General features: G+C 41.2%; 2 protein-coding genes across 2 annotated transcripts; both read left to right on the forward strand.

Annotated features, from left to right (window-relative positions):
• Positions 1-15,093: 15,093 nt before the first annotated feature.
• On the forward strand, positions 15,094-19,703 carry LOC119123297 (taste receptor type 1 member 3). The gene is made up of 8 exons (XM_037252294.1): positions 15,094-15,380; positions 15,588-15,888; positions 16,003-16,359; positions 17,071-17,475; positions 17,549-17,752; positions 17,930-18,050; positions 18,268-18,638; positions 18,748-19,703. Exons 1-8 carry the CDS (start codon positions 15,178-15,180, stop codon positions 19,327-19,329), a joined length of 2,544 nt encoding a protein of 847 aa, XP_037108189.1. The 5' UTR covers positions 15,094-15,177; the 3' UTR covers positions 19,330-19,703.
• Positions 19,704-19,793: 90 nt separating this feature from the next.
• odad1 (outer dynein arm docking complex subunit 1) lies at positions 19,794-25,542 on the forward strand. The gene is made up of 15 exons (XM_037252293.1): positions 19,794-19,961; positions 20,240-20,320; positions 20,605-20,701; positions 20,782-20,971; positions 21,110-21,235; positions 21,312-21,425; positions 21,534-21,601; positions 22,058-22,230; positions 22,306-22,440; positions 22,573-22,655; positions 22,728-22,896; positions 23,037-23,173; positions 23,491-23,594; positions 23,695-23,785; positions 23,872-25,542. Exons 2-15 carry the CDS (start codon positions 20,254-20,256, stop codon positions 23,965-23,967), a joined length of 1,650 nt encoding a protein of 549 aa, XP_037108188.1. The 5' UTR covers positions 19,794-19,961; positions 20,240-20,253; the 3' UTR covers positions 23,968-25,542.
• The last annotated feature ends 468 nt before the right edge of the window (positions 25,543-26,010 follow it).

A 26,010-nucleotide genomic window follows, 5' to 3' on the forward strand; every position in this document is an offset into this window, starting at 1 on the left:
TGCCTGGCATGCTGGTTTCAGAATCCAAACTAATCCATATAAATTATGACTGTGTTAAATCCTTTCCAAGTCAGTCAAACAAACTAACTTAAGGAAAATTAGCATCAGCGCTGAACAAACGACAGTTCATATTGCGTGACAAAAAGCAGACTTGACACTCATTGCAGCTCACGGCTGCTCTGACAGCTTCCACCTCCGGAGCGGGAATGGGAAAAGACGTAAGTAAATACAATGGACCAACTGGTCTGTCCCACGCACCTTACAAAAAACACTTCCTGTTGTGTTTACTCATAACGTAATGCTGATCCATCATGTGACACAACTGTAACTTGGCAAACACGGCCTTGTCATATTACGCCAAGTCGGTGTAGCACTGTTGTCGGCCCAACGGGTGGATTAGGAGGAGGAGGAATTTCTAAAGGAGCCAAGCATACATCAGCTAAATTAGCCGGGTGATTCAGATGGAAAAAGGGAGTTACAGAGGAGGACTACCAGGGAGATGGAGAGGGATGGTTCTGGGAGTAGTCACAGAAGGGAAGCCACCCACTGTGACCACAGAGGCTTGACTCATACGTTTAAACGGGCAGATGCTTTTGGGATAGGGACACACTATCCTGCAGGACATGCTAAACCAAAGTGGACTCACAAGTGTCACTCCTGTTGCCAGGGTGAGGCGGCATGGAATCTGTTCCCTTCCAATAGCTGAGCGTGGCAAAATAACTGTTGTTATGCTATCGGGAGTCATTCATAAAAAACGGATGTGTACTGTTTGGTTACACACTGTTGACAACTGGAACAGCGTGTCCCGCCTCTGTTGCAAAACGGCATCATTCCTCGTTAGGTGATTGTCGAGGGAAAAAAACAAGAAGACACTCGGGCTGAATGGAAAAACACTTCAAGTGAAGTGTGTTTACCTTTGCGGCGTTCTCACCGGTTTTTCAAGTTTCAAGCATTTCCAATTTGATTTGAATTGAATTTTATATCTGGGAATATTCTCATATAACCATGTTAGGCAGATTTTCAAGCATGATGAGACTCCGCAAAAGCAACGATTTGAACGTGAGACCTCTCAAATAACGCCAATACGTTTTTTTCTTCATCTACTACATGGGAAAGGTCACGTGTGGTCTATTTCCACTCGTGGGTGGTCGAGGGCATATCTTTGATTCTCACATGAAGTCATGCATGCAATGTTATGACATCCTGCACAGGAGCTTCATGAGAGTTTGTTCACATGTAAGCAAGATAAGGTCATTAAAAATAGAAGAAGCTTATTCCCTCAGTGTGATGTAAAATAGTGTTACACCGATTCAAAACAATAAAAAAAAAATAGTTTGCCAGTATGCCATCCCAAAAAGAACTGCAAAGTTGTGATCAAGTGTGTATCAAGTGAGTGCATAACAAGTGTGTGAACATACAAGTGTGCGTTTTAGCACCTCGCCTCCGTTTCCTGTTTTCCTCTCACTATGTCCCCAGTCACTTTGCGGACACGCCCCCCCCCCCCGGTCTGTACAGCAAAGCTGATAACCACCACCACCACCACCACCACCACCCTCCAAACCCTTCCTCCGCATGAAGATAAGAACTTGTGATTACGGCTGATAGAATAGCAAGCCTGCACTCTTATAACCCAAACAAAATACATGCGGTGTGTGTGTGTGTGTGTATAAATCGTAGCAGCAGCTCTTCCAGAGTGTTTCTTGATTGGACACGTGGAAATCTAATCTGACAGCAAAGAGATGAACAGTGACACACAAGTACATGCACACAAGCGTGCACACCATGCACGCACGCTCTTTCCTGGAGAGAAAACTGAGCATGGCAGTGATTACTCAACAGACCGGGGGCGGAGCATTGTTTTTTTGTCATTAGTATTTTCAATGAGGCAACCAGTTCCAGATGCACTGAGCACAAACTACAAAGAACCACAACAATAAAAGAATGAATGAAAAAAAAGAATCAGTACGGTAGATGAGGAACGAGCACGTCCACCTCGTAGCTCTGAAGTTCTGGGGTTGTCTTCTGAGGTTCACTGAAGACTTTAAATTGTCCATCGGTGTGAAAAGTTGTCTGAACTTCTGAGAAAGATGAGCAAAAATTGGAAGATTTTTTGGGGTCGAATGTCTTTGTCTTATGTTTTACTTTGTTCATGTCTTCAAAATAAAAACAACAAAATCAGTGTGCCAATTTTCAAAGGGAATTGAAATCTGCCGTCCGATTAATGGGTTGAGCCGTACTTTGAAAAAAGCTTCCGTGAATGAATAAATTGCCTCATCCTTTGGCAACTTCAGTAAAGCCGCCATCAAAGTGCGTTGGATTAAAGTGAGCTAAAGCCTTTTGTTTACAAAATTTCCCCTAGTGTGGTTAGCCTTTGACAGCTTCTCAAACTCCCACACGTCTCTCACAAGGGCAGGAACGTGGTCGAAAACACCAGGAGGGTGCAGACCATCCGTCTCTTCCCGTAAACTGCATTTTGTGAGGCCCGCTGATTTAAGTCTAGTGTTTCATACAAAACCCACACGTTGTTTGTTTGACTCGTTGCCATAGAGACAGTGACATCCCTCAATGGTGGACCTGAATAGATGTTGCGGGGGTAGTAAACGTTGTTAGCAAGTTAGCGCAAGTTCATCACAGTGGGCAAAACAATCTTCTAGATTTTCATTACGAGACAGTGACATCCCTCAATGGTGGACCTGAATAGATGTTGCGGGGGTAGTAAGCGTTGTTAGCATGTTAGCGCAAGTTCATCACAGTGGGCAAAACAATCTTCTAGATTTTCATTACGATTGAGATTGACAGAGTCCGAAATGTGCTGTTTGCCTCTGCGTCAACGTCACGTTTCTTTCCTGCCCTGTCAGCTGTTTGAATGACAGAGAGCTAACTATATGACCTCCATCCGATTACTTTACAATCCTCTGGCACCAGACGGTCTGTCTCAGGTAGATTCTGCACCTGTGTTCCAGCAAGTCACTCACACTAACCAAACACACGCACACTGAGTTGTCACTCTATCGCTTTGCTAGTCAGTACTTTAAGGGCAGTGTGTGCAATCACACAGGCCTATAAAACACTGGCCCCTTTCGCACTGCCAATAAAATACGTAAACTTTTTATCACGTCACTCTTTTGTTTAAACGGCGCAGTCATAGAATGGCGGGACGAAGTCGACCGGAGATTTGTCCTTGACCTAATAGAATTCTGTAGTTTAAAATTTAAAAATTGAAGCTTTTCAGATCTTTTAGTACGGCTTGTTTTTTTTGCCTGTGCATTTTACAGAATTTAATCATTTCGTCTTTCCTGCGATCAGATAATAGGATGCGTGGCGAAGTATAAAATACGTCAGCCAAAGGAATGTCATCTGTTATTGTTGTGATACAACAATTCTGCGGGGGGTTTTAATTCCAGCTTTTTTTCCGTGTCGCAAATTTGCCGGCTATCCGCAGACGATGTGCAATCCCGGAAGAGGGATGTGAAGTTTATCACTTTACCTTGTCCTCTTTCACCCTGTAGTGTTGAAAGCAAATATTTAGATTCATCAAACACTGGGGTTGGTTAATTATCTGATTGTGAGATTTTGCGTCACTGTCTGAAAGTGCACAGCCCGGATCCTACTTTATGAGTTTTTGCAACGTTAATATATGTTTACATGAAATTAACCCGTGGCCCAAAAAATATTACTGCACAGTCTTATTCATTTTTAATCAACTTTCATCATATCAATGACAACAATGCAAAAATTTCTACTTTACATTGTTTCAGGTAAAAAAATCTCCGGAGTTAAATTGACTTGTAGATATTAATAATAAAAAAAAAATCAAAGCGTAACACTGAATGACTTTTACAGACTAGCTTGTCAGACTATCGAGGGCCGACGCTGAATGTTTGTCACCATGTTTGTGACTGGTTGGACCTGATCTGTCACAAGTATCTCTATCCTTTCACCAAGCGTAGAGGGTAGGGCTTAGCTCAAGCTTGCCTCACACAAGTGTACAAAAAATGGATTTACACCAACTGAAAACCTTTTAATATTTGTTTTTTATTGCACTTCTGCCTTAAAGGAACGGGTGCACTTTTTGCACCAGGCAGCACGTGTGTTCACCTCCATGTGGCATATAAACATATTTCTGTCAATCAAGGCACACCTTATCTTTAAGATCTTTTATGTATGACTTGGATCCCCACTGCATGTAGTCAGTGAAGGAAGGAAAAACAGGTCAGCATATTGTGCAACCGCTTGGCACGATCCGATCATTGTGTGCTTCATGCAGTGCAAGTGCTGAAGCGTGCATTTAGGAGGTTGCGTGCATACACACAAGTGAGGAATTGTACATTTAGAGTGCATGTTTTGACCATTAGGCTGTAAATATAAATACTTGTACGGTGTGAAGTACAATACACAGTTTGGATTATTGTATGTCCTGGACATATGCTGTTTTGCAGACTTATTTCAAATGGGACTAAAGGCGATCATTGCTTGCTTAAGATGAAATTTCAGATCTTCAGTAGGTTCACACTAGTGCATTTATTTTCCTCTTAATTGCACGGAAATTATTTTTAAAAATAACATCTTCCACACAAAACAAGTTTGCCTCATAGAAAAATAAATAAATATAATTTCAATGCATTTAATTTCTATATTGTTCTGTATTGTTATTTAAAATGTTGCATATCTAAAAAAAAATGCTGTTATTGCATTTTTTGACAGTATGCGTTTCTTTCATCATAACATTACAGTATTACCGTCCTTTTTTGATTAGTTGCCAAAAACAAAAATCCTAAAATGAGCCTACGGCCTTATAGTGACATTGTTCTTTAAAGGAAGCTCCTTTACCCTACACAGCGCTATACTAAACAATCATCTTCACTTACTGCTTAAGGCTTCCACATCAACTGAACCACTGTACAGGAACAGGAAAGTCGGGATTCATGCAGGTACAAGATGTACCTGCACTGTGCCACTAAAAACCAACGTTATGACCCAAAACAAAAAACCCTCAAACATGAGCAATTATGTGTACAACCACCTGTGCATGTTTGCGCTTACTCCCAACACAGACATGTTCCTATGTGCACTGCAGACTACGTGTGTCATATGTCTGTGGTTTACAAACACTGTATGTCTGCCGTTACCAGACACCGTGGCTATTCTGGCCCCCTCTCCCCAAGTGCCCCCCACCCCCCATCCTAGTGTCCGGTCTCCGTGTGGAAGTCTGCAAGCCAAGGTCACCGGGTCACATTCCTCCAGCTCTTTGGCATTCTGCCCAAGGGTTCATGTAGTGTGTGTGTGTGTATGTATGTATGTGTGTGTGTTCTGCACTGCCTACTGATAGAGGCACACGCTCGCGCACGCACGCACACACATACACATACACATACACATACGCACATACGCACATACGCACATACGCACATGCACACGCACACGCACACGCACACGCACACGCACACGCACACGCACACGCACACGCACACGCACACGCACACGCACACGCACACGCACACGCACACGCACACGCACACGCACACGCACACGCACACGCACACGCACACACACACACACACACACACACACACACACACACACACACACACACACACACACACACACACACACACACACACACACACACACACACACACACACACACACACACACACACACACACACGAAATAAAGAGCCAAAAAGGGACGTGTTATACAGGAGTGTGATTAACGTGGCTGTCTACACACGTACTTTCAGCAGCGGTGGGTGCCTCGGATGCAAACAGTGCTGACGCGTTTGTATGTTTGAGGCTTGACGGGGGGGTCCTCCAGGATCATTTGCGGATCATCATATTCTCATATGACATACGTATGTGATAACTATTGAATGCCAACGTGTTGGTATGCAAAGTTTAAAAAAAAAAATGCCCAAGTGGAATCCAGTTTTAAGAATGTCTTGCCTGATGAGATTTGGTTAATCATTCCCTCCTAATAAATGAATGAACTCTGCCAACAATTAAGTCTTCTTCACCAAAACATCTGTCGTACACAGTATCAAGTCTGACCTGTGGTAGTAGAAGAAGAAATCTAGGTAATATGCTAACCAAATTGTGTCTGCAGTCTTTTCCTTGTCTTTTTATTGCGGTAATTGCCATGTTACACAAACACTCAATACTACCATGCTTCAATCGCAACTTCCAAATAGACAACCCCTTAAAAGTGAATAAATAAAATAATATGGAATGGCACATTAATTATTCCTGATAAAATCACAAGCTCAAGCCACTGCATGAAGTTCAATCAAAACGCCAGACACAGATTATGCAAATCAGACAAAGAAGTCCAGCCATGTTGCATGGGCCATGAACTTCCTGGAGTTCTATTCCCTGAAATTCAGAGGGTCTTGCCGGAAATCCAGCTCGAGGCTATCAGCCCCCCCCCCCGTCGCCGCCTCCCACGGAAAGGGTCGCAGAGTGTGAATAAGTCCACAGAGCAAACATGGCCGTGGCTGACAGGCGGTCTGACTCAGCGCCACATTCCAGTGGAGTCACCCATCCACTTTACCCTGGGCACACGCAGCCCTCTGCACGCACACTATGCATCACCTCTTAAATCTCCTTCTCTCCATCGCACCGTGCACCATACAGGTGCGCTGTACTTATACTATCTAATTAACCGCAACAACTGCTTCCCATCATGGCATTTGTCACTCAATCTTACTCATGATGTGCACATACCCTATTTACTCAGTCCACATCACTCTTGCGCCACTTTTTTTTTTTTTTTGTATGAGTGAGTTTATTTTATCCGGTCAATGGAATGCAATGGAGAGACTGAGAGCTCACCTTTGGAAAAGAAAGCGACTCTGTGTTGAATGTAAAATGTATGACAGTCAGTACAGTATATCCCCATGCAGCTGCTATTGCATGTCTGGATGCTAAGCTGCCAACTAGCAAGAGCCCTCAGTCATTCACTCATTCACTCAGACTGATTCCCAAACCAGTCTGTCAAGGAATCAACATGTGAGCGCAGTTGACACCATCTTGACATACATGTTAACAGAAATTAACTTGGTCATTATAAAAGTCCCTATAGAGAGAGCATGATTGCATCACTATGACATCTGAACATCTAAGCCTTGTTTTTGTTGCACAACTAAAGATAATATGAACTCATTGGCTGCCTTTGACGGATATATTCAAAAATCACTTTGAACTGACAGTCGAGTTCACGTTATAAAGATTGGAATCAAAGTCACACAGGAAATTGATGTGGCATTGTTCAAACAAAAGAGGAAGCGGATATCTGGTTTTTTTTTTCCTCCCCCAGAGCAAATTAGTATCCTTACACAAGTTGCCTTAGGGTAAAGGCACACCAAGCCTATGTCAAACAACCAGCCGCAATCAATGCGGATTGTTGCGTCAACTAACTTGACTGTTGTCTTGGCCAAACTAATTACACATGAACATAATGTACACAATAGGCTGTATTAAATTTGTTAACATGATTTTGTTTGGGGCTCCTGCTCCACTTGGAATTTATTTTATGGCCATTCTTGAAGCGATAAATTCATTTGCTGGGTGATCAGAGCAAGAAAAAACTAACCATAATAATACGGTGCACAAAGGTTGCACAAGTTAATTTTATTTATATTGCATAAAGGATGCAAGAGGAAAATAATGTTTTATTTTTCCTTTTTGGTCAATTTTTTTTATTTATTGGGCTCATTCTAAGTGGTCAATACATTACATAATTTTAAAGAAATTGGTTCCGTAGTGTTTACAGAATATACGAACAAACACCAATCAAAACATTTGAATAATTGCAAAGAAAAGACACACTGTGTGATAAAATCATGCAGTGTCCCTGCCTATTTTGTTAGGCGTGTGTGATTAACCATGCATGAGTCAGATACAGGTGTTTTGCAATTGAAGCAAGGCTTCCTCACTTCTCCCCTCCCCCATTTTTTTTTTTTAAGCTTTATAGCAATGACACAGCCTACATCTTGACACGCAAGGCTGCTGTCAATCAAGAGATGTACAAATTATCATTCAACACGCTAGAGACAGTCGGACGGTCCGCAGTGAGGGTATCTGTGTTTCCACGGTGACAAATTTGGTCCCACCAAAGATATGAACGCTCATGGGAGGAAAGTCGATAGCATTTGCAGGTACAGAACCATAGTAGAGAAACGGAGAGTTAAATCTGGGTCTTTGGATAAGATAAACAAAGTGGAGGGATTGAGAAAATTCTTCTGAAATGTGTCAATGTTTATGTAGTCATGGTCCTGCAGTCCAATCTGGAGGACTTTACGTCCAGCACTAACCTGTACTCAGGCTGTCATGTTGAGGGCTATTACTAATGTGTAATCGCGGTGATGACTGGTATTATCGCCTGCCTGGAGTAATGCAATGTGGATTTTCCTGTAAGATCACCAGAGTGACGCAAAACCTCCGTCTCTAGAGCACCAACTGAGTCATCTTTCTGAATAAAATACGAGACCCGTGTTTGAGCTTATTACTTTCAGATGTGTGTGGAACTGGGAAGAACCTGTACAAAAAAGCTAAGTCAACAGAAGCCCACTTGTCCATGATTTGGAGATTTTTAGAGTCGTGACGTAGTTGTTCCGTTTGCCAACACGGAGTACGTAAGGCAACTGACCAGGGTTCAACTTTTCGGTTCCGATCGTTATTTGTTCCCAAGTGGACATTGGTGACTGGTGGCTGACGAAACAAACACATTTCATTTATGATTTGTTCTTGGGTCTAGAGGGTGGCCTTTTCATGCTTTGGAGTGTCCTCTCGTGCTCCTTACAAGATTGTGAAACGCCACCAGGCTACTACTTGTTTGGTTGCTTAGCAACCACCGCAAGCTATAGACAAACTTGTGCCAGGCTGCCGTTTTCCTAAGGTGCACCTTCCTGCACACTGACCTACGGCATGCACCATGAAAACCAAGTGTAGTGTGAAAAAGGCTTGACGTACTACACTCAACCGTTCCACCGTGTCATGTTGAAAGCAATTGTTACGGCCTTGTATGTATTTTATACGCAAGCGCTTGCACTTATCAGGCAACCAATCTAATGTTCTGATTGCGGGATTCCGTGTCAGCAATGCGGACGTGCACAGACTCTGTGAGAAAGGCTCATTATGATCGGATCTGCTCGACTGATATTGCTATGATGCAACTATTTCAATTGGCAATCAAAGATAAAATGTGAAAATGTGTTTTCATTTAATTATATGATTTTTCTCATTTAAATTTTTGGCTCTGATCAATAATACAGAATGGGGAAAAAAAAAACACCAATTTAAATGTTCTAATATTGGTTTAGTCAGATTTACATGACTGGAAATCAATAAACAGCATTAATACATAAAGATGTTATCTTGTTAGCTTATTAGCCGCCACAATCAGTCAGGAGCACAGGGAGAACATGCAAACCACACAAGAAGGCCCGAGCCCTAATTCAAACAATGGCTCAAATTAACTGGAATAATTTCCAGTTTCAATGTGAATCGAAACAAAAAGTTGCATAGAAAACAGAAAAGCGACTGGTTGGAGAGAAAAACATTTTGACAGCAAAACCGACCTAATAAAGGAAAATGCAACTGAACTCACCGACTGACTCACTCACTCACTCACTCACTAAGAAATGATGAAACAGTGTGCGTGAAAACGTGTATTTATGTTAGCTTTGTGAGGCATGAAGGGTACAGGAGACTGGAGACGGATTTGACGGCGATGACTGGACATGAGGGCTGCGAAGACTCCTAACCTGTGCTTAGGAGGACAGACACCCCGAGGGCAAGACCGCAGCAGCTGGTATGTTTCTATAAACAGACAGGCCGGGTCGGGCCGTCCTCGTGTGATGTGCGCAGCAGATGCTGATCTCTGTCAGTCTTCAGGAAGAAGCAATTATTGACTCACGCCTCCAATTTATAGTGCACATCAAACCGTCCGATTACTGGCAGTCTTCAAGTGTGACTCATATAGTTGACAGAGATGCGGCAACCCAAAAAAAACATTGAAACAACTAAAAATGAGGACATGCCATTGAGATAAAACTTTACATGTAAGATCCAATAACAACCCATTATTTTCCCTCAAATTATCATCCGGGAACTTGTCATCACACTGCACCACACTCCGTCTGTTCTATGGCTGTTGTGCATCTTACATAAGATTTGACCTGGTAAAATTCCACAATGCTGCCGCACGCCTCTGTCCTCCATCGTCCAAGTGTAGCGACAACAATTTCTCACTGTTTAAATCCAGCCGCCCACTCCGGGGATGTTTTTACAGCTGCTTACAAGCGGGGGTCGCCTCACTTCAAATGAGACTTTGCCTTTAAGAGTCGCTCATCCGGATACACTACATGTCATTGTTTTCGGGGCTCCTGTCTACTCCTTTGGAGCGTCCTCACAAAGCCTCTTGTGGCCTATTGAGGAACATAAATCTGCACATTTAATCCGTCCTGTACGGAATATGAAAATCAGCCAACTTCTTGCATTACATTAATGTTTTTTTACATTTTTTTGGGACATTTAGTTTCATTTTACCATACACGGAAAATGTCTCATCCGAGTGGCTCCAGCAGGTAATAATCAAAAATAAATAAAATCGCACAACAGGAAAGCAGACTAACTGTGAGATCACGCATTAGTTGCCTGATGAGTTACAGAGCAGAGAATGACAAATGAGAACTATCAGTTTGCTTTGGGATGTAACCTAAAACCAGCACATAGAGGAATACACACACATAAACAGACGCAGACACTTTCAGAGTTGAACAGGACAGATATAAAGCGAGATCCAGCTCTGCTTGAGCACTTATAATCACTTGAAATTCTAGTGCAGTGAGTGTATCATCAATAAAGGGGATCTGGTAGCCCCATCCTGGATGATGCAATGCATATGTTCTGTCTGGAAAGGGTAAAAAAGTAATTTAAGTAAGTAATATCACAGCTGCGTATTTTGTTTCTGTGTGAACACTCCATCTCTATAATTTTCCACATTGCTATCGCAATAATCTTATCTCACGCCTTGACGGGTTGCACGTTGCAAGGTGACTGAGGACTGACTTTTTACTATTGGAAAGTCACTTTATGCATGTACTGGACTAGTGGGTGCAGGTCAAACAAATGTTAACAGGAAGAGAACAAGTCCAAGGATGGACAAGTCCAAGGATGGACAAATTATTCATCGCAGTGATGTAAGCATTCAAGGTTGATTGCTCATTCTTGAATTTTGTGTTGACCATCTGATTAGCATGCAACCAACCATTCGGTTTTATTTTATTTGAATTTTTTGTTTTGAAATACGCAACCACCAGAATACTGTCTGTATATTATATTTTGTATATATTTTATTTATATATACATGTATATATATATATATATATATTGATTTATTCATATAAATGAAACAAAAATATAAACAACATAAAATCTGTAGCCAGAATCAAATAGAATCTGCCTTTCACCCCCCCCCCCCCCCCCAAATCTTGAACAGGTTAAGAATGGATGGATTAACTGGAATGTGACTATATGCGACACTAATAGCTGCAGCAGATTGTTGGCTATCGTAATAAACGTGCTCCCCAAAGACACAAGTGTCCTTGTGAGCTTTGAGCACAAGGTAAAATACTTCCATTTTCTTATACTTAACATTTTCAACGACCCCATAAAAATTCCCAATGCACAAAGCCTATAGAGCACTGCTGGAGCATGTGAGCTGATGACCACCATCAGTCCCCAATGCGAACTGAGAATGTCTTTCAAGGGTAACAAAGCATTTCCTGACCTGCAGGTTATTAGTCAATACAGTGTCCTTCTATATTTATTAAAAAGTCACAAATCATTTAAAAATAGTATTAGTTGGAGTATTTATAAAATTGGCTAACATTTATCTTGTAATTGAATTTGGATATTTGATTCAGCTCTTGTATCCGATTTCATTGTATCGTGCATAAATAGTGGTCGTTCTTCTTCATATATCGCGTTTGCATCTCTGCACATGAGCACACAAAGTTGCAACACACTCACCAAGCACATATGCACACACGCAGGCTAAAAGACACGAAGAAGAACAAGTTTTACAGACGGGAGGGGGAGGAGAAGAGATGCTTTATTTAACCCTTTACAGGTTCAAAGCGTGTGTTGCAATCGTGTTGGAGGGAAAAAATGTTCTAAGAATAATTTTAATATCAAAAGTAACAAAGCATTGCTTCCCATTGCATTCTTTGTATTTAAGGTCGGTCACATTTTCTTCTCTCATTTTGGGGCAAAATACTGTTGACAGTGTTTTTTAAGGATTTCAAATATTGAGGCTCTTCCAAATTATCGTGAGTTGGATATTTAGGATTCACTAATTCATTGCCACAGATGAATTCTAGTCGTTAACACGAACCCAATTGTTTTATGCCGACGACAAATATATTCGACAGGAACAAGGTTTGTGTTGCATTACAGACAGAGAGCTAGTGAAGGTTTTGAGAGAAAAAAACATCTGCAAAAAAAATAAATAAAATAATGTGGATGTCAACTATTAAATTAGCCATTGACGGATTTGGCCTTCGATGTAGCCTTAATGCAGCCTACTGTAATGACTAACGGATCCTGTAGATGGCAGTGTTGCAGACATCACTTTATATTTGAAATCAGCACAACCTCTTAGTTGAAGATAAAGATTATTATTAGCTCGTCTCATCAGTTATGGCGCCTGCCACATTATGTACTCAGACTGAGGCATATCTTTCCATAAAATCCTTCCTGAAAGTTTCCCATTACACAACAACAGGTGCTTGTCTTTTCCACACTTTCTCCAGAATTTTCGGCAGAGAGCCGAGCGCATATTAGCATTCTGCGGCCGGAACAGGCCGGCTGACAGCCCTGACTGTGCACAGAGAGGCCGGCTAATAATTTGTCAGCGCCTGTGGGGGTATGCGGCCAGCATGTCAACAACGGGCCCAGTGTTTCTTAAGCCAGCGATGGAGATTAGAGAGCGAGTCTGATCCGGCCACTAGGCGGGCAGGGGCGAGTAATGACAAGAAAGAGGGCTAAAAGGAAGCAGAGAAAGAGAGTGGCTGGTATTCTTGGGCCTTTCTCATGCAAGAGCACATTCTGGGAAAAGTGCTGTCTCGAACTGAGATGCGTTGCGCAATCATTTAGGCCCCTTAGCAGATTAACCCATGGAAGTGTATACAATTGCAGATGAGCAGGGCAAAACGTGTTTTTTCAGATTCAAGGCCTCTTATCAGATGACCACACAGGTGCAGCTGCAAAATTTTGGGCCTTTCTTGCAGCACCACACATCAGGCCTACTGCTTTTATTCAAATAAATGTTCACTGGCTATATGGTTTTGGATTTTTTTGCTATAAACCTCACTACCAAAGTGAGTGAGTGAGCTCTGCAGGTAAAGCAGATAAAAGAAACACATCTGACATCTAGTGGCTGAGCTACAGACAGCGGTAGTCCACGGTGCACGGGTGGATGAAGAGCCATTTCAGTTTTTAGAAAGGGCCACCCGAAACTGATCTTATATACCATAAGTGGATCCAATGGTAAGTGGTGAATGGTGAGTTAAGTCGAAACATTTCTTTACAATAACATGTTCTATCCATTCCTAACAGTTAAAAAATTTGCTTCTGGTTAAAATTACATTTGTAGAATATTAATTAGGCAGCAAATCCTACTCTTTTTTTATCCATCTCAGGGGGTGGCCATTGTGCCAAATAGTGTTGATTGAAACTACCGTCACAATAGCTAATGGTAATGACTGTCACGGCTCACGGCTCACTTCGTTTCTGGGTTTGGTCATGTGACATTGCAAATAAAGCACAAATTATACAAAAGTAGTTGATGAGCAATGGACAATGTTTCTTCAAATGAAATAAAGACTGGCGCCATGTCCGCTTCATGCTTTACAATTCAGTAGGCGAAAAGAACAAAAAAGTTGCTGGTGCATTCAAGAAAAACATTGAGTTTCATCACCAGGCTTACGTCAAGATACCAAAATGAGATAGCGAGGAGAATGCCTTCTTTTTATCTCTGAACAAGCCCTTCCTGGAGCTGATAAAGCTTCAAAGCAGTCGAAAAGTTACGTGATTAAAACCAATGATGGTTGTCTGCAAACGCTGAAATCACAAGTATACAAGTGAGGACACGCAGCAATTTCGGAGAAAAGCAAAATTAACAAAGATGAAGTAAATAAAATGAGCATGTGGTTATTAGAAGAGTATCCAATGTCTTGTGTATATCTATATGTAAATATATTGGGAGGAAATGTATCAATTTGCTTGCATGGTGGAACTTTCTATGCAAACATTCATGCAAACCAAGACAATCAGGGGAAAACAAAAACAACTAAACCCAAGAACGAATTCAATATACATTTGCATTATTTCACTTAGGGGCCCAGATTGTTTTTTTGTTTGTATTTTCTACATGAATCTCATTTGAGTATTTGGTTACAATGCAAAGGCATGCATGCAATTTCAAGAAAAAAAACGTGCCCTCATCTCACATGCAGAGAAGGGAATCGAATATCAAACCATAAACAAATGTTAGGAAAATACAGCGGAAAGTTAAGCCCCGCCCATGTGAAGAAGAAGCAACAGATATTTTATGATGTCCCCTGACTCACCTATTCACACAGTTATTTGATTATTATTTTTTGTATTTGATAATACATGAGCTATTTGGACAAGAAATGTGCATAGTGAATTAATGGCTCCATCGTTAGTTGTTTTCGCAGAGGATAAATAATATATGCTGGTGATTATCGTCATATCGTCAATCTACATGTTTTGCTGCATTGTTTGTGATCAAGTGTCTGCTTCCGAAAGGGTTACAACAGTGCGACATTAAACAAGCTGACTTTCCTAAAGTAAAGTTATGTGATTGTTTTAAATAAATAAAAATAGTAATAATTCTCCTATTATACGTTTAATTTGACAGTAAATTTCAATTGAGAGTGGCAGTGAACTGCTTGAAGCTAGTTAGGGCTACTTATGAGTTACCAACTCCCTTTAGTTTGTGAGATGAGCACTTCACTACCTCACCAAATACTTCCTAGGGGGGCGAAGCTACGCTCACCTTACAGGGGACTTTGCATACCAAAAACTTTCATGGTACACTTGCAAGCGCTGAGCTCATCCCTCCTGCCTCATTCGACGCTGCTTATAATAAATCATGGCTGGATGTTTGAATCTGCTGGTTCTGTGCTGGATGATGAGGCTGACATGTTGCGTGACTTCACCTGCATGGTTTCAGAACATTACCACCAACATCTCCAATTTATCTGGAGACATTATGCTGGGTGGCCTTTTTGCCATCAACCAGCTGAGCAGCAACCTCAGCCAGAGGACGGAGCCAAATGACATCCGCTGCGAAAGGTATATATGTGTGCTTTTAATTTTTTTAATCCTCAAGCCACTTTTGCTGCAGTGAATGAAAAGTCTGCTAGAGAATATTACATAAAAATAAAAAAAACTGAATTTGTAAGTGAAATTCTACTGCATGTTGTGAAATCTTTTTTTAAAAATGTTTTTTTAAGACCTCTAATGGATATAACAAGGCTTTTATTTTGCATTTTATTCCAGTTTGGATAAACTGGAACTGGGCCGTGCATTGGTGATGAAATACACGGTGGATGAAATCAACGCCAACCAAGCGCTGCTCCCCGGCATCAAGCTGGGTTATGAAATCTACAACACGTGCAAAGAAACCGCTGTAGTTGTAAGGCCCACTTTGTCCTTCCTGACTGCAAAAAACAGCGGTGAGCTATCTGTGGAGTGCAACTACACCGACTACGAGACCAGCATGGTAGCCGTGATTGGACCTTCTAACTCTGAGATGGTGTCGGTCATTGGAAAACTTCTGGGATTCTTTTTGATTCCGCAGGTTTGGTTGCTCATTGAGTTTTATTGTTTTTATTTTTTTAACAATATTGTGATCAGTGCATAGTAGAATGAATGGAATTATTAATTTATTCAAAGTATGTTGATTTCACTTCAGATCAGCTTTGCTGCCACCAGCAACAAATTCAGCAACAAGCTCGTCTACCCATCGTTCTTCCGCACAGTGCCCAGTGACACATGGCAGGTTGACGCCATTGCGCTTCTGCTAAAGGAGTTTGCTTGGAACTGGGTGGCAGTGGTGGGCAGCGATGAAGAGTACGGCCAACAAGGCGCACTGGAGTTCACCAAAAAAACTGAGACCATGTCGATATGCGTGGCCTATCAGGGCATGATACCGATCTACAGTGACCCTGTAGAAGTGGTCAAAAATATCATTGACAACATCCAGGCCACCAATGTCAAAGTGGTGGTGGTCTTTGCTTTATCAGGCCCGGCTGAAGTCTTCTTCAAAGAGGCTAGTAAAGACTCATGATTATGCAAAACATGCAAGTAACTATCAAAGAAATTATCAATTTCTTTTCAAAATCACTTTTTCTTCAATCTGAGTCTCGATAGCAAAGTTGTGCAAACCCTCTGATGTTGAGGAATTGTCAACTCTTGGTCTGCGGCCCTCTAACGGTCCGTGACGGTATTGCAGGTGGTCTTCGAAATTGGAATTGAAAAAGAATTGTAACCTTTTTACAAATAAATTTATTATTTATACTTGATTTATTTTCCAGCTAATTTTATGAATCATTTACCCATCCAAATTATATCAAATGTATCTGAGATTCCCAAAATAGACATACAGATGCAAATAAATAGCATGTATAGGTCTATCCTCCTTTGGTGCAAAAAAAAAAAAAAAAAAAAAAAAAAAAAAAAGAAAAAGCAGTGATCCTCGAGTTGCTTCTTGGTTATAATCGTGGACAAAACCAGTTGAAAACCCCTGCTCTGATTGATGCTAGTGTTATTGTGCCACCCAGTGGACAGTTTGAATATATATGGCAAATTTCTTGCCAAATTGGTTCACTCTAAATTTGAACTATTTTTCTAAATGTATTCATAATTGGACAACAAAATTAATTTTAATAAAAAATTAAAAACATATTGAAATAAAAGTGTTAATTGCCTAAATTTTGGCACAATCATCCATAATCCTAATTGATGCATCCATGATTCACAGGTTATCAAGAGGAAAATAAAAGGCGTGTGGATTGCCAGCGAAAGTTGGGTCGTTCACAATCGCCTGACATCCATCGCCGATATTCAAACCATCGGTACGATCATCGGATTCACCTACAAAACGCATACCTTGGATCTGCTACCAGCCTATACTGAGACGCTTTTTACAAAACTGAGCGCCGAGAGGATGACGTCCAATGATGCACCAAAGCTCAACGATCCCTGTCCAGAATGTTGGAACTTATCCCCTGCAAACGTGAGCATAGTCATGGATGCTGCAGTGCAAAGAGCGTCTTTTAGTGTGTACGCCGCCATTTACAGTGTTGCACTCTCATTGCACAACATGTTGGGATGCAACTCGACTAACTGTAATTGGGATGCCGAGACCAGAATTCTACCTTGGAAGGTGATCCTACATTAAGGCCATTCTGGTTTTGTTGCTCATATATTAATCTCTATTCATTTTTTTTCTTTTGCAGTTGTTACGAGTGTTACAGAACACATCTTTTAATATTGATGGCAAACATTTAGTGTTTGACAGTAGCGGAAACCCTAATATGGGTTACGATGTGATCGAGTGGATCTGGACCGAGTCACATTTAGAATTTAGAGTTGTCGGAAGCTTTAATAAAGAGCTGTCTATCAACAAGTCTCTCTTCAAATGGCACACTGAAAACTTACAGGTAATTGAAAAGAAATACTTGCAGGGGAGATATGTTTTTTTTTCTCAATTCAAAATAGTACCTAGATGTCTTCATAAAAGATTTCTCACCCTTATTGATAAACACATTTTGGGAATCAATGTATTTTGGTCTGGAGTGGTGGAAAAGTGCAAAAGTGCAATGTCATGACTTTTGCAGGTACCTGAATCCACCTGCTCAGCGGCATGTGGGATGGGCCAGGTCCGCAGAGTCAAAGGCTTTCATTCGTGCTGTTTTGATTGCATTGACTGTGAGCCGGGCACTTATCAGGCCAATAAAGGTAACGTTTGTGAACACACAAATACAAAGAATAAGCTAAACACAATGCTAAGCAGGGGAGGGCTATGAAACAATGACATGTAATTTAAGGTTTGAGGTCAGTTGCTCTCTACATGCTGTCTGTTCACATTTGAGGGTGAAAAAAGCAGAACCTTTGCTCATGCTGACATGTCAAAGAATTTACACCACAATCTGATTTGAGGCTTTCCAATACTTAGAGGACATCCAGTGTACTCCATGCCCTGAAGGCCAGTGGTCTCAGATTCTCAGCACGAACTGCTCTGAACCTACCTTTGATGTTTTGTCCTGGGACAAACCCGCCGCACTTCATCTGGCATTGGGCGGGGCACTGCTGCTGCTATGTCAGGTCGCTGTAGGTGTCGTGCTGCTCCGGCACTGGCGGACCCCCATGGTGGCAGCCTCTGGTGGGCCCTTGAGTTTCGTGGTGCTGTTCAGCTTGACGGGAGCCTGCCTCAGCATGGAGCTCTTCCTGAGGCAGCCAGGGGACACGGTGTGTCGCCTTCAGCTGCCCCTCATCTCCATTTTCCAAACCATTGCTCTCTCTGTTATCACAGCCATTTCCCTGCAGGTGAGGAATGACATTAGGTCACACTGTACAGCTGCAACACCCACCATTTTAATTCTATATGAACTGTACTGGAACTGAAAAATATACTTTCGCTCGTCTTGCAATGCAGATATTCGTCATAACAGAATTCCACGACAAGGCCGCCTCTCATCTACAGACACTTCGAGGTCCCGCTTGCTGGCTGTTTTTGCTCATCTGCTGCGCTGTGCAGGCCGGTTTTGGCAGCTGGTTTATCCAAGAAGGGCCCTCGTTGACAGAGCATGTGGCCCATATGGAAATAAATTTCCTCAGGGCCTTCTTGTCATGTCCGATGATACCGATGGTTGGACTGGCCTTGATGCAAGGCCTCAATGTTTTAATGGCCCTTCTGTCATTTATGTGCACCTTCATGGCAACAAAACCGCCGCATCAATACTACCTTGCCCGCGACATCACCTTTTCCACTCTCATTTATTGCATAACTTGGGTGACCTTTATTCCAATCTATATGGGTCTGGGTGAAAGGAAAAGGTATACTATTTTGATTGGCGTCAATCTGTTTGGCAACTTCGGACTAGTGGCAGGTTACTACTTTCCAAAATGTCACCTATTATTGAGGAAACCTGAGCTCAACACCATGGAGTACTTTTGCACTTTTTTGGAGGGTACGATGCCAGCTAATGAGGACCCACAACCTCAGCAAGACCAATAAATAACAAGGCTGTATTCCACGTGGGTAGTAAAATGCATTTTATGTGGTCAATTGTATTTTGGCAAATTATTACTAATTACTATTACTAATGTTGCTGTATTATATCTACATTTGTCAATGGTCATTCTTGCACATATGTAAAATGCATCAATGGTGTGATCTTACAAATATATCTTATTTACAGAAAATAGACCAAAACAATCAGATTCATCTTAGATATTTCTTGTTTGTTTTTTTTACACATCTCATAACTCAAAAACACATGTACGGACCATACTACTTTATCATTTTCCACCTCTACAGCTTTTGTCCACTTCACAATCAGGTATGCTAGGTGGATTTGGCACAAATAAAACTTCATTTGGTGTCGTTGTGGATATTAATATTTTTGTCTACCATAATTTCGAATGTAAATCAAAATACATCTTGAATGTGCAATAAAACTGACAAACGCCTAAAAAAAATTTGACGAGTTATCAAGCTCACCTGCAACACCAACGCTTGCTTCTTGCGCGGTGCATTCTGGGAAATGAAGTTTTAAGTGACTTGGTGACAGTTGCTAACAACTCAAGCCCCTCTACTCGGCAAGTTTTACGGAGAGAAGGCCCCGGATTTTCATTTTTTTAAATCAGGTAGGATTGGTTTATATTTATATTACAAACGAACACCTTAACTGATATTGTAACTTTTAGCCGAGTATTTTAACAGTTTTACTGCCGACAGCAATTAGCATTTAAAACGTCGTCATATTGCTTTTACCTGGGTAATATCAACGTCATCGATTGAGCTTCCCATACTGCTAGATAAGCATCCGGTAAATTCAAATGTGAAGAGAAAAACGACAAGACGCCGAGGGCAGCTTTTCTTAATAGAATTATGAAATGTTTTAACCCTCTATATCCTATTTTAGAGTGCTGTATAAGCATGTCCAGGGGAAGAATAACGAGAAGTGCCCATTCAGACAGTAGTGATGTAGATGCTGATGGTACAGGTAAGGTAATTTTGAGATAATTTTGTTTTTAAACACATATATATCATACCATTGCATTGGGTACTGTTGCCCTATGAGATCTAATACAAAAGCTGTAAAAAAAAAAAAAAAAAAAGTTATTTCTTTTCAAATATGCATTTCGACACCACTCTTGGATTAGATCTCACTAGATACTAGAGCTGTCCTGAAAAAAAGTGAACTGTGAGTGTCAAAATGTGTTCATAATGACAAGATATACTTTGAATATATGTGCAGAGGCTAGTGTGTCATTTTATTCCCAACAGAATTAGAGAAAGCCAAGTTGCTGAGACAGTACCGAATCATGGATGCAGACCGGCAGGCTTACAGCATTCAGGCCCGGCAGCAATTACGGAAACAACAGTGAGAAGAAAGGTTCACCGTTGTTGTTTTTTTGTTTTTTCCATTCTTTTAAACCCAAATGACTGTTTTTGTTTTGAAAGGCAGGAGATAGAGAAGCTGAGTGCCGAGCAGGAGGAGCTCAGGCATAAGCTCAGTGCTTGTAAGAGCTTGTCCCGTCAAAAGAGGGACAAAAAGGATGCAGACAGCCTTCAAGCGCTGATGGAGCAAAGAGATCGCCTAGAGGAGGAGCTGGAGAAAGAAACACAACATCAAAAAGAGCTGCAAAAAGAGGTGAATGCTCTGTAGTTGTAGTTTCAGCATCCCCCTAAAGAGGACATTTTATAGAAAATTTACCTTGTAAATAGAGATGGCATGTTCGCCCAGTTGTGTAATGTAAAAAAAAACATGTTTTATGTGTCATGTGGGCAGATCTCAAAGATGGAGATGAAGCTGAAAGAGCTGAGGAAAGAGAATGCCAACACAAGTGACACCCAAAGATCTGCCCACAGGCAGAATCAGGAGACCATGCGCACCCTGGAGAATAAACTGCAAGGAGTGAATATCAGAGCTCATCTTTAGCTGCATAGCTTCACATAACGGCATAAAAAGACTCTTCCTGATGTCTTCTCAGGTCTTAACCCGATTCAATGAACAGCTGACTAAGAACAGCCACCTCCGGGAGGAGCTGCAGACTCTCCATATTGAGCGCGTTCGTTTCCAGCGGCTACACGACAGGCTGGTCCAGGTGAGAATCTCAGCACATTTCTAAGGCACTGCAGCATCCTAGCAACATGGCTGTTAAATAAAAGAGCTAATTCGCTGGCTCTTCATTGTGATTGGTTGCTTCCCACAGGAGCTCCAAGATCTCAGGAAGAAGACTGCTGAAATAATCACTCTGTCGACTGCGGCCCACGATGCAAGGTTTGAATTGCAGTAAACACTTTTTTTTCTTTTTTTTTATCGAAATATTCTGTATTTTGACTCTAAGGTACAAATACGAGATCTGATTTTTGTGTCCACTTCTCAAAATCATCTTGCTGGCGTCAGGTGAAATAATTTATTTTCCATTCTAGTTATCTGGTCCGTGCTTTACATTTATTTTATTTTTCAATCCAGTAATGTCGGTGAGTTCATCATCATCATCATTAAAATAAATAAAGTAGCTGAATTTGCGTTTTTTATCCTGTGAGAAGGGAAATAAGAGTCGCTGCATTACAGTAATTGCCAATAGCACAGTGGAGTCAAGAAAGTACCTTGCAGTTGACAGCATGTGGCAGCATTGAGCTCCATCGGCAATGGTAGAAGAAGCACAGAGGTCTAAACCTGGATAACCACGGTTGACGACCTGCAGACCAAGACCATATTTTGTGCATTTAGGGTGGAGGCTCAGTCCAAGTTGGCGATAATGCGAGAGAAAGCAGAGAAGGAGCTTGCCCAGTACGGCACGGAGATGAGAGAACTGGAGAGGATTATTTCACACGAGTCCGGCCTCAAAGACTTCTTCACAACCAAATACAGCGAGATGTTGGGCCAGGAGGGGACAGATGCCGGTCAGAGAAATTTTACCACTCCCTCGTTATGTCTTGTAATATAACTTTTTTCTTTAATCTTCTTACATCAAACAGCGTCAGGTTTGAATGAGGACGGGACTACAGACTCGAGTAAGGAGTCACCAGATGACTTGGAGACCTTTTTCCAGAAGATTCAGGCTATCACTGGAGAGGCCAACCCAGAATTGCTGGTCAGCAGTTTCATCCAGGGTACGTACAGTATCATAATGAGAGCTGTTTCTAATATTTTGGTTACTTTTAAAAAGTTGATACAGAAATTCTGTTGTATTTTGCTACGTCCAGTGTGTATTACGTTGTGTGTTTTGCTGTTTCTTTGTGCAGCTGAAGACCGTAACTTTGCACTTTTCAATTTTGTAAACGAGCAAAACAACGAAGCTGAAGCTCTGCGGGAGCAAATCAATCATGTGAGTTGAATCACAAAGCATGGCCACCCAGCACAATATTACTTTGTATTATCCAACATGTGCCCAATACAGATCCAGGAAGAGATGGAGCGCTTTCAAGAGAGACGTTTGCGACAGGAAGAGGACCATCACGCTCGGCTGAGAGACGTAGATGCGCGGAAGACGGACGTCGAGTTGCAAACTGAGGACGTTGAGAACCGTGCCGTTGTCTTACGTAAAGTCCTGGATGAGGTTAAAACAGGTCTGGCATGCACTAAAGAAATCATCAAACAAATGCAGCAATGGCTTAAATGTCAACCTGCATGTGTACCTAATAATGTGGCCAGTGAGTATGCACACATATAATAAAGAATAGGAAAGAGTTTTGTTCTATTTTCACAGGAGTGAGCAGTATTGTCTCTAAAGTGGAGTGTGACATGGAGGACACCATCTGTGATAACAATATTATGCCCTATTTGGCTTTGGTGGAGCAGAAGACCAACCAGCTCCTCACCATACAAGCTTACCTCGATAACAAGGTAACGCTAATCTGTGAAATTAATGTGTGAAGAGACAATACTTTGTCATTCAAACAGCACAGTGGCCTTGACTGTCACACACAAGTTTCTTTTTAATAGGCAGTTAAAGAGTTAAATCCCTAAAATCTGCCTAGCAACAACTAACACCGTCAAATTATGATGTTGAAGAAGAAAGCGAAAAAGACAGTTTTGGGGAGAAAAAGATTTAAAATCTAATGAATGTTATTATTATTATTCTCCATGCATTTTCTATACCACTTATCCTATTCACTGGGTACACGTGCTCTAGTTTGTTATCGTTTTATTTACAATCACAGGAAATCGGCAAGGACTACAATCCCTCCGATCTGCCCAAATTTCTTTTTGGCCAAAACCCAGAGACACTCCAGGAGAATATTACCATTCAAACTGCAATCCAAAGGTTTTTGCTCTTATTTTAAAGAAGATTGTTTAACATTCTTTGCATGGACAGTTGCAGTTACATGCTTTGTGCTGACAGAAGTGTTCTCTGACCTCCCCAGTGTGGACTATGAAACGGACAACTCGCTTGTCGTCGATGAGGAAGAGCGGCCTCTTTCTCAGGGGGAACTCCGTAGAAGAATATTGGAAGGAGTGAGTCAGATTTAAAAATATATACATATAATTTATAGTCTATGTTACTTAGAAGCCAGTTATATCGGGTTTCATTTTCCTTCCAGGTTTTGCAAAGAGAGAATGCAAGCTTGAAGTCGACAACAAAAAGCTTCAAAATGAGCCCACGTGTTCTCGAGGAAACATCGATGGCACAGATCTGAGCGCTGGATCCATACGCAAGGTTGTTTGTACACATACACGACTCCCGAAATGTTTGGGTGAGATTTCAGCATGGACTTGAGTAACAGCGGAAATAAGGAGAGGCTAGAAGAGTCATAGAAAGGCATACAAGCGGACGTCCTTGAAGATCTTCACGCATCCGTGAAGATTTGGTCGTTCAGCTCCTTGTTGGAGAACAGCAGGGTGTGCTAAAATGACTGAAGCTCCGAACAGCATTTAAAAGTATAGGGGTCAAATTAAGATCACAGTAAAGGTGCATTTTCGCTTCATGTTGAAATTTCACCTAAAAGCACATTTAGAAATTGAAATTCAAAGAATAATTTTCTTATTCATTTTTAATGATGACGTTTTTGGTTCAAGTCCCTTCTAATTTTGCTTGCAATTTGTTTATTTGTATCTAATTAGTTTGGGAGCTATAAAGTCACCCTGTGGTTACCAGCTGCGCTTTTTAATGTGTTTGTGGCCATCTGGGTTTTGGTCCATACTGTTGCACCACGTGACACGGGCTGCTATGCCCCAACGCAAAGGTTGGGGGCAGCAAAAAGCTTTTGTCAGTCTAATTGACATGCTGAGATTTGGATTATGGCGTTCTCGACATGGGGTGAACATTTTTGCAACCTCCGAGGCATTTGAAGTTCTTTTAGCGTTGGCTGTATTTAGTCATTTTATGTCGCTATAATCAAACTATATAAATATAGAATAAAGGAAATGTATAAAATACACATTTCCACACCTCCAGGTAATTCAGTTGTAGCATCGCAGTGGGGTGCGCTTGTTCTGTTCGACTCAATCGGTTCGCAACAGAGGATTTCTGCTACAACCACTGATTTTGACCATTTTGTTGTTGGTAAATAAAAATAATAACACATTAATTTAAAGCCTCAATATATGCAAATCTATATTTTAAACTAAAAGAATTCAAAACATTTGTTTTGACTTTGCTAGTTAGTTTAGCAAGTTTGAAAATGTGGCTTTTTTTATTGCGCTAAAGCTCCTGTGCTTCACCTAAAGCCGCTGAGATACCCAAATTAAAGAGGACAGAGAAATGATGACCAGGTTTCGATTGTAGACGTTTTATGTTCTGCATGGCGCAGCAGCAGCGTGCCTAACAATTGGAAAAATGCGCAAATAAACAATGACAATACAGTAGTCTAAAAATATACTAGATATACTTGTTTACCTTTAATGTAGGTGAGGTTTAGCAGCTTTGGAAACACTTTCCTTTATTTTTTCAAACTGCAGCACCTCCCCTTTTGGGCTATGCCTTACAATTTTGAAAACCTTGCTTTAAAAACACTACTAACCGTAGTGAATGTTATTTTGTATTGTAGCATATCTTTGAGTCATTACACTGTTTATATGTCCAAGTTTAGTTTGAGGAATCTCTATTTCGGTCATTTATTGTACAGCCTTTTGAAATGTCATCTTATCCAAACAGCAGCTTCCTGTAAAACTCGAGACGTGATTTATTTTTAAGATGCTGTATTTGTACCACAGGCATCGTGAAACAATTCACAAAGCTTGTTACTATATTTGGGAATAAAAGGTCGCCTAGAGTTCTTAAGTGTTTGGACAAAGTGTTGTGAACAATTAAAATACGATTGAAGTGTCAATTCTGCTTTAATCGTCACGTTTAATATTTAGATGAAACATTTGTTTGAGTGTGAATATCTAAGAGAAGAAAACTTGTGAAAGGCGAAGGCTTGCTCGTGCCTGTATCTCAGTGAGCCGCGAGGGTTTGCAAACATTGGAAGGTTGCAACTTGCAAACAGTTGCAAACAGTTTTCTTGTCGCCAAGAAATTTTGAACATATCCAAGATTTCTTTTGCGACAAGAAAAAACGTTGAAGACTATTAAAACTGTTAGTGAATGTCTGGCAAACATCTTTCTGACTGTTTGCGACCTTGAATGAACCCTGACTAAAAAAATCAACATTCGGGCCGTGTGCAAACCCTCACTGACCTTCGTTGCTTAGTGAGATACAGGCTTGTGCAAAGATTACATTCACAAAGATTTTTAAAGGC

The sequence above is a fragment of the Syngnathus acus genome, chromosome 5, assembly GCF_901709675.1.
Source record: "Syngnathus acus chromosome 5, fSynAcu1.2, whole genome shotgun sequence".
Taxonomy (NCBI): domain Eukaryota; kingdom Metazoa; phylum Chordata; class Actinopteri; order Syngnathiformes; family Syngnathidae; genus Syngnathus; species Syngnathus acus.